The sequence below is a fragment of the Gossypium hirsutum genome, chromosome D01 (genome assembly GCF_007990345.1).
Source record: "Gossypium hirsutum isolate 1008001.06 chromosome D01, Gossypium_hirsutum_v2.1, whole genome shotgun sequence".
In the NCBI taxonomy this organism is placed as follows: Eukaryota; Viridiplantae; Streptophyta; class Magnoliopsida; order Malvales; family Malvaceae; genus Gossypium; species Gossypium hirsutum.
In genome coordinates this window covers 45,541,948-45,554,730 of record NC_053437.1, presented here as the reverse complement: position 1 = coordinate 45,554,730, position 12,783 = coordinate 45,541,948, and the positions used below count along the sequence as shown (strand labels likewise).

The window sequence follows — 12,783 nt, the reverse complement described above, 5'->3', positions numbered from 1 at the left end:
ATTCCTAAGATTTTGTATTTGGTGGATTGGAAATTTAGTGTTGATCGTAGAGATATAGGCTTGAAATCTCTGATAGACTTAGCAAAAGAGAAAGCTAACTGCTAATCGCTTGCTTTAGTAATAAAATGAAACCACATTCTTTACTAAATAGTTGAATTTGAGTAAAATTAATTTTACTTTTAAGTGAAATAAAAAATTAAATTTTAATTATGATTATTATTTTAATAAAATATTTAAAATTTATATAAATATATATACTAAATATTTATAAATTTTAATTGAATGTATATTCACAAACCAACTGAATCTAAAATCTTTATCCTTATCCATGGTTCCTCATCTCTCAGTTCATTGGTTTCATGTTTTAAAACAAAGGAAGATCAAATACTGTCAAGAAATAAGAAGTGTTGCAGCAAACTGGTGGTTAAAATTGTTATATTCTGTTAGCAGTTAAACCTTCTGTTACAATGTCAGTTGATGTGTACTTCAGTATAATGTGAAGATTAGCTCTGTTGTTGGGTTTCATCGGTGGCGGCTTATTGTAGCAGTCGCTTTATTTGACTTGGTCTTGCTGACGTCAGCTTCCTTTCATTTCTACGAAATTTGGTAGAAAGGTCAGCTTGTGTGCATTTATGATACGATGGAAATTGGTTTTTATTTTTTCTCAACGCGCCAAACGATATTCTGACAATTCCTAGATTTATTTGAGGACGGTTTATGTGGTGAAAGCGTGTTGTTTGTGTTATTTCTTCTTGCTTCAACTTTCTATATATAAACATAAACATAAACCTGTCGTCTTTGTTTTCCCTGGTAGCCTTCAACTTTATTTTTCCTGCAGGAAGTTAAGTCTGAAGAACACAACATCTGCAGTCATGACCAAATACCCCACGAACCAATCAACCTCCGCAAATCCTCATCACTTTGTGCAAGAAGCTCCAGTAACTGGTGTTCCCATTAACCCCCAATATCCTCAGCAAAATTACACGCAACCGCCTAGGAACGTCCCTTGGTCCACCGGACTCTGTGATTGCTGCTCTGATCTGCCTAACTGTAAGCTTTTCCTTTCTATTAAACCTCTCATCCTTTTTTGTTCCTGTCTAAACCCAAAATAGTCTTTCTTTTTGAGATTTTAAGTTGGACTCTCATCATTGTTTTTTTTTTTTTTGTACTTACTTTATTTAATTGAATTTTTACAGGTTGCCTCACATGTTGGTGTCCTTGCATCACTTTTGGACGAATTGCTGAGATCGTCGATCATGGATCGACCTGTAAGTTTTTTTTTTGGGATTGAATAAGATGCAAGTTATGAAGAAGAAAGGGCGGTGGGTTAATATGTAAAAAATGGTGCAGCATGCGGAGTAAGTGGAGCACTGTACGCATTAATTGGAATATTGACGGGGTGTCCTTGCATATACTCCTGTGTCTATCGTTCCAGGATGAGGAGTGAATACATGTTGGAAGATAGGCCTTGCAACGATTGCTGCCTTCATTTTTGCTGCGAGGCCTGCGCCTTGTGTCAAGAATATCGCGAGCTCAAAAACCGTGGCTTCGACATGTCTCTTGGTACTATTTTTTGTTTTTTTTTTTTGAAGAAAAGAAATACTTTATTTTAAATTTTCACTTAATTCCATGCATTTCCATGGTTTGGAATATGTAGGATGGCATGGAAATATGGCGAGGCAGCAAAATCAAGGCCTCCAAATGCCATCGGCTCCGGTGATGGAAAGTGGCATGAAAAGATAATTTCATCTATATTTTGGATGGTTCTCGATGATATTTATTTTATTATTGTTATTATTCATGTGATGCCACTGTGGCTCCAATGATGGAGAAGTGGCATGGAATGATATTCTCACCTATATTTCGGACGGTTTTCGATTAAGTCTTTCATTTGATGTGAGTGTGGCTGAGTGTCGTCATTATATATTAAATTACATTAGCTGCGATGAAATATCACATGTTTTTTTTAAAAAAAAAATTAAAATATCTATATATAAGCATTTCATTACTTTGGGCAACCGGTTTGCCATTACCTCAAATAAAACCTACTCAAAATTGCATACAGCCTGCTGGGATAGTCCCTTGGTACAATAAATTTGATAAAATAGATAAACGGGAATTAATTTATATTTAATCTAAATAAAAAAAATATTGGGAATTGAAAGAAAAAGAAATTTAAAAAAATCTAGCTGTAAATATTTTATTATTTCCTTCATTAATTAAATATAGATTTTAAAGTTAAGCAAAAAGAAACCATTTTGGTTGTAATTAGGTTGTCATGGTTTGGTAAACAAAACAGGTGATTTTAGAATATGTCAAAGGTGGTAAAATGTTTGGTGATTTAACTGAAAATTACATACAAAAAGGCTCGGCATATTTGGTTAGAAATGGGTGTAGATTAATTAAAGACAGTCAGCAGACTTATCTTGCAAAGTTTCAATATAAACCCATTTCTCTTCCTCATTTCGTGCCTCTTTTGGTGTCCATTCAATGGTTGTTCTTTTATCATATATGTTAAAATAAATAAATAAAAAATGAACTGTTTATAAACAACAAATAACTTTGAACACGTGTCGAAATAATATTTAGAATTGGAGCCCAAAAAATAAAGAAGAAAGAAGAATGAGAAAGACGGACACCAAAGGGGAGCAGAGGAAATCTGTTCTCGTTGAATAGGTTTCTTTTCCCCCCATAGATTTCAAAAGCCTTTCAACATCCATCCATTCGTCTTCTTTTTCTGTTTTGAATTAATAGGGTAACTCTTTAATAGAACACCCACCGACCATCGCCATGTACCCAATAGAACATCCACAATGGCCACCAGCACCTTATCATTATGGGCAACCGGCTCCACCACCTTTCGCTCCTGTTGCTGACCCAAACCAGCAAATGCGTAATCAAAACTATTACATGCACCCTGCTGGGAAAGTCCTGTGGTCCACAGGACTCTGTGATTGCTGCTATGATATTCCGAACTGTAAGCTTTTCCTTTTCCTTTTCCTTTTCCTTTTAATTCTTTTGGAACCCGAAAATGGGTATTTGTTATCATCATTGAAATGTTTTTTTTAGGTATCATCACATGTTTTTGTCCTTGCATCACCTTTGGACAGATTGCTGAGATTGTCGATAATGGATCAGTCTGTAAGCTTCTTTTTTTCTTCTTTTTGGTTTAAATTTAATTGGTTTGGTGTTTTAGTTAGTTATTTGAATGCGTGAGTTGCAGCATGCCTAGCAAGTGGAGTTCTGTACTCAATAATATTTTGGATGTCGGGGCTAGCTTGTATGTACTCATGCTTCTATCGCTCAAGAATGAGGAATCAATACATGTTGGCAGAGACACCGTACCCAGATTGGTGCCTTCATCTTTGCTGCGAGGTCTGCGCCTTGTGTCAAGAATACCGCGAGCTCAAAAACCGTGGCTTCAATATGAACATTGGTACGTTATTAATTTACATTTTTAAGCCTTCTTTTCACTCCATTAAATATTATCATTTGATGTATCTACATTTCTCTCTTCATTACCTGATTTTATATAGGATGGCATGCGAACATGGAGAATATGCGAAATCGTGCTATGCAAATGTCGATGCCTCCGGTGGTGGAAGATGGGATGAAACGATAAACAACGATGATTCTCTTTCTTAAATAGCCATTTCTACAGGCATGTTGATTGTTGAGTTGAGACAAAGGATTTGGACCCAAAAAAAAAAACCGAGTGTAATTTCACCTCTGCCCTTCTTAAAACAATAATAACTGTTGAGTTTGATGGCGATCAATATTTTGCAATTTGTTGATTATTATAAAATGTTTATTTTGTCTTAGGTTTCCACAATATAAATCTCTAGCTTTTGGGAACTCTATTTCTTCTTTTTTTTTTTACCCACACACAAAAAATCATTTTGGATCATTATGTTATACTTAAGATGATCTAAAATATGCATGTGTACATTTAATGTAAATTAGCTGCTGTAACTTAAAATTTGGCCTAACCTGAATTATATATCTCTGTCTTATATTTAAAGAATTTTAAGAACAATCAAGGGTAATAATCAATCTGTCCAGTAAGTCTAGGAACCAACCAATTTATGGGCTCTACGTTTTTTAAGTGCAGGACCATCGTTAGATATTTCATATATGACTGCTCTAATGATTAAGATTTAACCTCTAATTCTAGGTAACTTAATTTTGTGTAAATGTATTATGCATTGATTGTTGATGAATATCAACTTGGATTGGATATTTAATTCATGCGTCACTTTTTTTTGTCAAACGATGAAATTCAACGAAAGGGCATCATGATGGCATTACAATCAACTTATAATATCTCTACTGTTTTCGAACTTAAGTAAACCTATCAAATTAATGAATATGTTTTGGGAAAGGATAAAACAAGCGATAAGAATGTATTTATCAAAACAATTCAACTATCTAGTGGGAAGGTAGGGCCCGACATGAAATTTTAATTTTTAATAATTTATATTTTAATAATTTTTAAAGAATTAAATTAAATTTTCATAATTTAAGGGGTCAAAGTATAATTTTATCTTTACTAATTTAAAATTTTAAAATTTTTTAAAGAATTAAAACAATAATTTTCTATTTTAGTGGTACCTGTGCAACTATGCATACTTACTAAACCATCTATTTTCAAAGTATCTTTACCTTTTCTCACTTGCGGAAAATTATTAATATTTAATTTATTTAATCAATGATGGGATGGTGTAATCAACACTCCTGCATAATCTTAAATCAAGTTGAATGGAAGATGATTTTAACAAATATTTCTTCTTTTTATTGAATCAAATAATTATATATTTATACCAAGACTCTAAAAACCCTTACAATAGTATGAAACATACTCTAAATTTTATAATATCATAAATTATCTATCATTAAATTATGGGTAAATTTTTATTTTGATCATTTAACTAAATAATTTATAATTTAATTATTAATATTTTTGAAATTGTTTTTTTTCATTGACTCTTAAGTCACACTTTTTTTAGTTAGTATAATAATAATTTTAGTGCTCAAATTTTATATTTTCTGTCAATTTCACCTTAATTCTATATAAAAATTATAAAAAAATTAAGTTTATTTAAAAAATAAAAATTTTTATATAAAAATTCTAGAAAGTTAAAACCTTATGTTGTTGAAAAACTAATAGGCATGAGAAATAAAGAAAATTACCATCCAGTAAAATCTAATAACAAATAGAAATAGAATAGAACCAAAAAAAAAAGTTAGATCACTATGCTTTTTCAATATTTTTCGAAACTAAATTAGTAATATCTTCAAGTTAAATTCCATGACATTGAAGAACATCCATAATTGATATTATAGAGGCTTGTGAAATCGACTCTTATGCCATTTTTAGCAAAAAAAAATATACCACAAAATTTTATTTTTCAAACTCAAATAAAAAATTCAACTCATTTAAATTATTTTTTTAAATCCAAATAGTAAAAACAAATTATAGTTTTTTTTTCCTTTTCTTATAATGAAAAAGCTATGTCAAGAAACAAAGAAGTAAAAAGCAGAGAACCAATAATTTTGCTTAATATTTTTTTCTATGTTCTTTTAAAGGATGAGTATTGCATATTTCTATACAGATAATACAAAGAGAATATTGGAGGGTTTAAAAATAATTTTCCCTCATTTACTCTCACTTTATCCATTTTTGAAAATTTTATCTACTTTTATTTAATTTTTAATTTTTAGAATTTTTCAAATTTTTAAAAAAGAATTTTAATTTTTTATCATTTTATATATAAGTAGGATCAAATTGATAAAAAAAGTATAAAAACAACTAAACCAACTAAAAAAACAACACGTAAAAGTCAAGTGACAAGGAAAAAATATTAGTGATTAAATAGTAATTTTTAAAATTAAATGATCAAAATAAAAAAATTAAATAATTTAATTATTAATGGTAAAAATATTTTTTAGAGTAATAATCATATATTTTAAATGGTTTTTTCTTTAAAAAAACATTTTAAGCATAATTAATATAACAAATCAAAAGTAACTGAATTTGATAATTTTTTTCCTTTTGGTTCTTGAAGTTTTTTACATTAATATTAAAATTTAGCAGTTTTTTCTAATTTAATTATTGAATTTAGATTTCATTAAAATACAATGACGAGGTATTTAAATGTTGTGTTGTATAATCATCTATAAATTTATTAAAAATTTTCTTTATAATTTTTAATACAATTAGTCTTTTATATAACAATCATTCCCTATAGTAACATGTTACCATAACAATTAAATTTATAGTAGAGCCAATTTTTTTATGTTTTATTTTAACTCTTTATAACAACTTTTAACTTATAACAACAATAACCATAGTTATGAAATATATTTTTTTATTAAATTAGTTCTTCATAACAAGTTAAAAATTTTAGTAAAATTAGAGCTATATCATATAAACAAGCCTATTAATTATAATGTTGCGAACAAGTAAAATAACGAAGAAATTGAAAAGATCGGACACAAATATTTTACGTGGAAAAATCCATCCGAAGAGGATAAAAAACCACGGGTAAAGATAATTTCACTAACACGGCAAAAATGAGGAGTACAAAAGATGGAGATAAAACTAAACCCCGAAACCCGAAATAAGAACCCTCAAAATGTAAACACAAAATTTTCTAAAAGCTTGCAAAACCTAATACCTAAATCTGTAATGAGTTATCTTTCTAGGGTGGAAAAAATGACCTATTTATAGGCTAAATTCACAAGTTAAATAATATTAAAATAACCTAATACCTAAATTTGTAATGAGTTATCTTTCTAGGGTGGAAAAAATGACCTATTTATAGGCTAAATTCACAAGTTAAATAATATTAAAATAACCTACACTAATCAGAGTTTAAGTGAGAAACTAAAAAAGAGAGTTTAACTAGGAGAAGAAAAGCCAAAAAATGCGAGGCATAACTCCACAAATCTCTACCTTGACTCGTATTTCCACAACATCTTCTTTGCCAAAGCCCGCCACGGACTTGCCTCGAACTATGCAGGATATTAACTGAGTCGAAGTTGTGCTTAGACGCTGGAAGTCTTCTAGTCTTCAACTTGTGCACTGCCAAATCAAAACTGACCCGGGTCTGATTTCCACAAATGCAGTGCCTTATGTTTTCAAAACCTGCATCCAAAAGAGAATTTCTCTTATACAAAACAGTCATACTTTTTTCCCTCCTATGATCAAGTTGTCTCCAATTCAAACGAGTCGACTTCGACTCCTTAACAGACGAAGGACGTCCTGTTTCATCGGTCAACCTTGATCCTTCCAGAGCATAAAAACTGCCAATCTTTTACCTTTCATCAAATGCCCTACGGGATACCTTAATGTCGCTTGACTCAATGTTAATTCGACAACCCTTCGAGTTCAAAATTCCTAAGGAGATGAGATTTTTCTTTAAGTTAGGCACATGCCTGACATCTGACAGTATCCTAATTGCCCCATCGTGTATCCTGATCTGAACAGCACCAACATCGGTTACTTTTCTGTGTGAGCCATTCCCCATGTGCACAACTCCACCCTCAACTGAATTATATGTGGAGAACCAATCACTGTTAGGACACATGTGGAAAGAACACCCCGAATCCATGACTCACTCAGACGTAAGCTCAAAGCTTTCACTTGTTGACACCAACAAGAAATCATCACCCTTGCCATTGGCCAAATTAGCACCAACTAAATCCTCCTCGTTGCTCTTAGCAGCCCTTTTATTTCGCAGTTTGTAACAATCTGCCTTTAGGTGACCTAACTTCTTACAATAGTGACATCTCTTATCTCGCTTCATTAATGCTACCAAAATCGAGGCTTGCCTATCTGACTTGCTATTCAAACTAAACTCATTGTCGAGTTTGTCTTTACTTAAAAGATGACCCTCCACATCCTCGAATGTAAAGAACACAATAATAACATAGCCTTATCTTCATCGTCAATCTGAACCTCAACATTTTTTTAAATCATTTAAAAGAGTAATAAATTGACTGATGTGGCATCTAAGGTGCTCACTTTCGTCTATGCAAAATGTGTATACACATTGTTTCAACACCAATCGGTTAGTCAGGGACTTTGTCACGTAAAGGGTTTCTAACATTTTCCACAAGGTGAATATTGTTTTCTCCATTAAAACTTCCTGCAACATATTATTTGTTAGACATAATTGAATCATGGATAGAGCTTTTTTATCTAACGTATCCCATTCTGATTTATCCATGTTTGTAGGCTTATTTTATATAAGGACCTTCTCAAGATTGCTTTGAATTAGAATTGTCGTCATCTGAACTTGCCACAAATTGGGATTTGTGATGCCATCAAACTTATCAATATCAAACTTTGTTGTTGCCATCTTTGAATGAGTTGATTGTAAAAATCAAACTAGTTCTGATACCAGTTTGTTAGGGATAAAACCGATTTAAGCAATGAATAAGTAAAATAACAAAGAAATTGAAAAGATCAAACACAAATATTTTACGTGAAAAAAACCCTCCGAAGAGGATAAAAAACCAGGGGCAAAGATAATTTCACTAAAACGGCAAAAACGAAGAGTACAAAAGATAGAGATAAAACTAAACCCCGAAACTCAAAATAAGAACCATCAAAACGTAAATACAAAATTACCTGAAAGCTTGTAAAAACTAATATGTAAATGTGTAATGGGTTATCTTTCTAGGGTGAAAAACATGGACTATTTATAGGCTAAATTTGTAGGTCCAGTAATATTAAAATAACCTACACTAATCAACGTTTAAATGTGAAACTAATATTAAAATAACCCACACTAATAAGAGTTTAAGTGGGAAACTAAGAAACAAAGTTTAACTGGGAGAAGAAAAATTAAAAAAACTATGATGCATAATTGCAATTATCTTAATTAAAGTTTTATTTCAATAAAATTTTTAAATTTCATCTATTAATCATATTTTATTAGATGAAAATAATCTTCAATTAGTAGAACTAAATATATTAATTCAATAAACTATTAAGTTTCCTAATTAAATATTCTACCATGAATTGAAACTTCATAAACTTATAAATTGATTACTTGAATTTTAACCCATAATAAAATAACTAATTTAATTTGATAATTAATTGAACTTGTTAGGATTATGAATTACATAATTAATCATGTCAAAGAATGTAAAATAAAATATGTATAAAAACAATAATGTGTGTATCTACTAGACATCTTTTAATTTGTTGATTTGATTCACATTGTCTTTTTTTTTTAACATAATTCTTACTTTATCTATTTATGGAAATTCAGTATATGAATTCTATTGTAGGTTTACAACAATTATCTCTTTATAATAACATGTTGTTAATGATCGCTTCTCTATAACAGGTAAAATTTTGACAAATAAATAGAGTTGTTATAGAGAATGTTGACTGTATATTTTTATTTGTACTTTTTAAATTTCATATTTTTTTAAAAAATTTTAAATGATGACGATGCATAATCTTAAAATATTACATCATCATACATTAATAAGTATGAATATTATTTAAGTTCAGGAATCAAAATTTAAAATTTAATATGGAAAAAAAAAGAGAAATCCCTTTGGTTTCTCAGTACAATGATTTGCTGCGATGTATTAAACAGTCCAATACTATATTAATTTCCTTTTCTCTTTTTGGTACAATTGAGTAGGGGTGTTCATTCGGTTAACCGACCCGAAATTACTATAACCGAATTAACCGATCTTCCAAAAATTTTAACCGTTAACCGAACCGATTTTTTTTTAAAAAAAGTAACCGAACCAAAATTTTTTAGGTTAATAAGGTCGGTTAACTGAATTAACTGAAAATTATGTATTTTTTATTTTTGGTTAAAAATTACCCGAATTAACCGAATTAACCGAATTACCGAAAAATACCCGAATTACCCGAATTTTTTTATTTTTTATTTTTAAAATTTAAAAAATTTATAAATTATTAAAGTAAATTGGGTTTTAGACTTTAGTAAATTGGGTTGTCTTTTAATTTTAGTTTTATTGGATTGGGTAATTGGGTAAACTTTAGTTTTAGTTTTATTTGGTTGGGTAATTGAGTTTGGGCTGGGTTGGATAATTTTATTTATTAATTTTTTCGGTTAACCGAAAATTTTCGGTTAACCGACCTGTTTCGAACCGAATTAACCGTTAACCGAAAAATTATAAAAAAATTAACCGACCCCCGACCGAAAAAATTTGGTTAACCGACCGATTAACTGAATTCGATCGATTAACCGAATTTTTTCGGTTTTACCCGAATTATGCACACCCCTACAATTGAGAAGAGAAGAGTAAATAATTTCTACGGGTATAGGCCAATACCTTTCTACCAATGGGTGGGATTCAACTTCTCTTTTCAAGCAATAAACACCTTACATAAGTCGAAGTCAAGTAGCAAATCACAAACTGCCACGTGCATTATTTCACACAGTTTCTGTAGCTTCCCCCTCGCTGCGTCTAGGACGTGATGAACAAGCGCCTAGACTTGACTTGTTCCACTTTCATGCCTTGTTGACTTGTCTCAGCTCATCATTTCTATTATCACCTCACCATTCCTCTCTCGGTATATGTTCAATCAAATTCCAACCCAAAGTACTGCTCAACTTTCTTAATTTCCAACAAGTTTTCTTTTAATTTCCCTGTTTTTGCATCAATTAAATATCTCATTACTCCAGTACAGACTACAGAGGTTTTAGCCATGGCGTCCCTTAACCCAAGTGGGTATGAAAAGTTTTCAGGTTCACCACCGAAGCAGGGCAAAGAAGCAGCCACAACTGGGATTCCACTTAGCTCCTCAAACCAATACTTCAACGAGAGTTGTGAGACCAATACCCGTCTTCAGACTAAAACTCGAGTCCCTTGGTCTTCAGGGCTCTGCGACTGCTTCTCTGATTGGAGAAACTGTAAGTCAACTCATTTTTCCCACCAAAATGGTGGGTGCGTTTGTATGTACGCACTGCAGCTGAAGAACTGGTTTTTTTTAACTCAGCTGTTTATGTTTTTGCTCCTCTTAACTAACAGGTTGCATCACATGTTGGTGCCCTTGCGTAACTTTTGGCCAGATTGCCGAGATAGTAGATAAAGGATCATCCTGTAAGTTGAAACAAACACACACACACAGCTAGACTCACTAGATCATAGATTCCATTATGTGATATTGACATGTGAATTATTTAAAACAACACATGCAACTATCTATTCTGATTTCTGAAGAAGATTATATTTTTGTTTTCCTAATTTGAACAGCATGTGGAGTGAATGGAGCACTTTACACGCTCATAGCATGTGTGACAGGCTGTGCATGTTGCTACTCCTGTTTTTACCGATCCAAAATGGGGCAACAGTACATGCTGAAGAAACACCCTTGCGGGGATTGCCTCGTCCATTGCTGCTGCGAGTACTGCGCCTTGTGCCAAGAGTATCGCGAGCTTAAAACCCGTGGCTACGACTTATCCATAGGTAATTCTTTCAATATCACTCATGCGTAGATTTACTTTTAATTGCGGAGTTAATTATTGGATTCATTTCAATGTTTATAATAACTGATTGTGTATGTGTATGGATGTAGGATGGCATGGAAATATGGAAAAGCGGAGTCGTGAAGTGGCAATGACGCCAATCCCACCAGTGGTGGAAGATGGCATGAGCCGATGAAGAAGACGGACAGAGACCGAAATGGAATATCTCCTTGGTTAAAGTAGCAGTAATAAACTATCTAAGTGCCCGCCATAAATAAGTTTTACTTGTCATATTTATCTTGGATTTCTATTGTCACAGCTCTTTCAGTGTTGGTGTTGCATAAATCAGATTATGTATAAAGAAAATTTATATTAATTAATTAATACAAGGTGGTGTTGAATTTCGCCTCTGTACTATTATTCCTGTTCCTTTCTCCTTTTCTTTTTCCCGGCCTTCGCATAGATTTGTTTAAGTCAAATTAGTTTAGACAAAAAAACAGGCTGGGCAAGATCTAGGCTTTCACATTCAAGCCTTCATCTTAGTTTGGTCGGTTTTATATTTTTATAATATATTTTTATATATTATGTAGTTTCTCTCTTATAAAATTAAATATATAAAGTTTAAGAGTGTAAAACGCCCTCGAATCTAAGAACAAAATTAAGCTCCTCATTTTTTTATACTCAATTAAGTATTTGAACTTTCAAAATGCATCAAAAAGACCCTCAAACTTCTTCAAAAAACAGCAATTAAGCCTCTGCTCCTTTTTTTTCACTCAATTGGGTACTTAAACTTTCAAAATGCATCAAAAATACTCTCAAAATTTTTCAAAAAAGCATTTAAGCCCCTGCTCTTATTAAAAATTAAAAATAATAAATAATAAATAATAAATTTTAGAAATACTATTAAATTTTAATAAAAAACATAAAAAATTAGAAATTTATTAAAAATTAGAAATTTTTTTATAAAAATCGTAAAAATAAAAAATTATAAAATTTTATAAAAATCATAAAACAATTAACAACCCCTAGTTTTTTTCAATTAAATTCATCACGTGCCTAACACAAAGTGACATGCGGTGAAAAATGATAAAAAAATAAAAATCAATAAAAGTTATAGAAAAATTATAAAATGCTTCTTTTGGTACGATAACTTTTATAATTTTTTTACGAAATTTATATTTCTTTATATTTTGTATAATTTTCTTACGACTTTGTAAAAATTTATAATTTTTTATGTTTCCATATATTTTATATTTTTTTACAATTTTTATAAAATTTTACAATTTTTTATATTTTTTACGATTTTTATATTTTTTTC

At 30.9% G+C, this 12,783-nt stretch overlaps 3 protein-coding genes across 3 annotated transcripts; all 3 read left to right on the top strand.

The window, feature by feature from the left end:
- The first annotated feature begins 689 nt into the window (after positions 1-689).
- Positions 690-1,882, top strand: LOC107920937 (protein PLANT CADMIUM RESISTANCE 2). The gene is made up of 4 exons (XM_016850770.2): positions 690-1,050; positions 1,197-1,268; positions 1,351-1,563; positions 1,658-1,882. Exons 1-4 carry the CDS (start codon positions 873-875, stop codon positions 1,741-1,743), a joined length of 549 nt encoding a protein of 182 aa, XP_016706259.2. The 5' UTR covers positions 690-872; the 3' UTR covers positions 1,744-1,882.
- Positions 1,883-2,177: 295 nt separating this feature from the next.
- Positions 2,178-3,855, top strand: LOC107920936 (protein PLANT CADMIUM RESISTANCE 2). Its single transcript, XM_016850768.2, has 4 exons — positions 2,178-2,977; positions 3,070-3,141; positions 3,224-3,436; positions 3,537-3,855. Exons 1-4 carry the CDS (start codon positions 2,791-2,793, stop codon positions 3,620-3,622), a joined length of 558 nt encoding a protein of 185 aa, XP_016706257.1. The 5' UTR covers positions 2,178-2,790; the 3' UTR covers positions 3,623-3,855.
- A 6,670-nt stretch (positions 3,856-10,525) lies between these two features.
- Positions 10,526-11,869, top strand: LOC107921361 (protein PLANT CADMIUM RESISTANCE 2). Its single transcript, XM_016851229.2, has 4 exons — positions 10,526-10,910; positions 11,029-11,100; positions 11,254-11,466; positions 11,576-11,869. Exons 1-4 carry the CDS (start codon positions 10,706-10,708, stop codon positions 11,659-11,661), a joined length of 576 nt encoding a protein of 191 aa, XP_016706718.1. The 5' UTR covers positions 10,526-10,705; the 3' UTR covers positions 11,662-11,869.
- The last annotated feature ends 914 nt before the right edge of the window (positions 11,870-12,783 follow it).

What these genes read in the sequence shown, in the direction of transcription:
- LOC107920937 (XM_016850770.2), top strand. Translation starts at nt 873, where the DNA reads ATGACCAAATACCCCACGAACCAATCAACCTCCGCAAATCCTCATCAC. An exon ending in CGTCGATCATGGATCGACCT is followed by an intron (nt 1,269 to 1,350) that starts GTAAGTTTTTTT and finishes AAAATGGTGCAG; the next exon opens with CATGCGGAGTAAGTGGAGCA. An exon ending in TGGCTTCGACATGTCTCTTG is followed by an intron (nt 1,564 to 1,657) that starts GTACTATTTTTT and finishes TGGAATATGTAG; the next exon opens with GATGGCATGGAAATATGGCG.
- LOC107920936 (XM_016850768.2), top strand. Translation starts at nt 2,791, where the DNA reads ATGTACCCAATAGAACATCCACAATGGCCACCAGCACCTTATCATTAT. An exon ending in CTGCTATGATATTCCGAACT is followed by an intron (nt 2,978 to 3,069) that starts GTAAGCTTTTCC and finishes TGTTTTTTTTAG; the next exon opens with GTATCATCACATGTTTTTGT. An exon ending in TGGCTTCAATATGAACATTG is followed by an intron (nt 3,437 to 3,536) that starts GTACGTTATTAA and finishes GATTTTATATAG; the next exon opens with GATGGCATGCGAACATGGAG.
- LOC107921361 (XM_016851229.2), top strand. Translation starts at nt 10,706, where the DNA reads ATGGCGTCCCTTAACCCAAGTGGGTATGAAAAGTTTTCAGGTTCACCA. An exon ending in CTTCTCTGATTGGAGAAACT is followed by an intron (nt 10,911 to 11,028) that starts GTAAGTCAACTC and finishes CTTAACTAACAG; the next exon opens with GTTGCATCACATGTTGGTGC. An exon ending in AGTAGATAAAGGATCATCCT is followed by an intron (nt 11,101 to 11,253) that starts GTAAGTTGAAAC and finishes TAATTTGAACAG; the next exon opens with CATGTGGAGTGAATGGAGCA.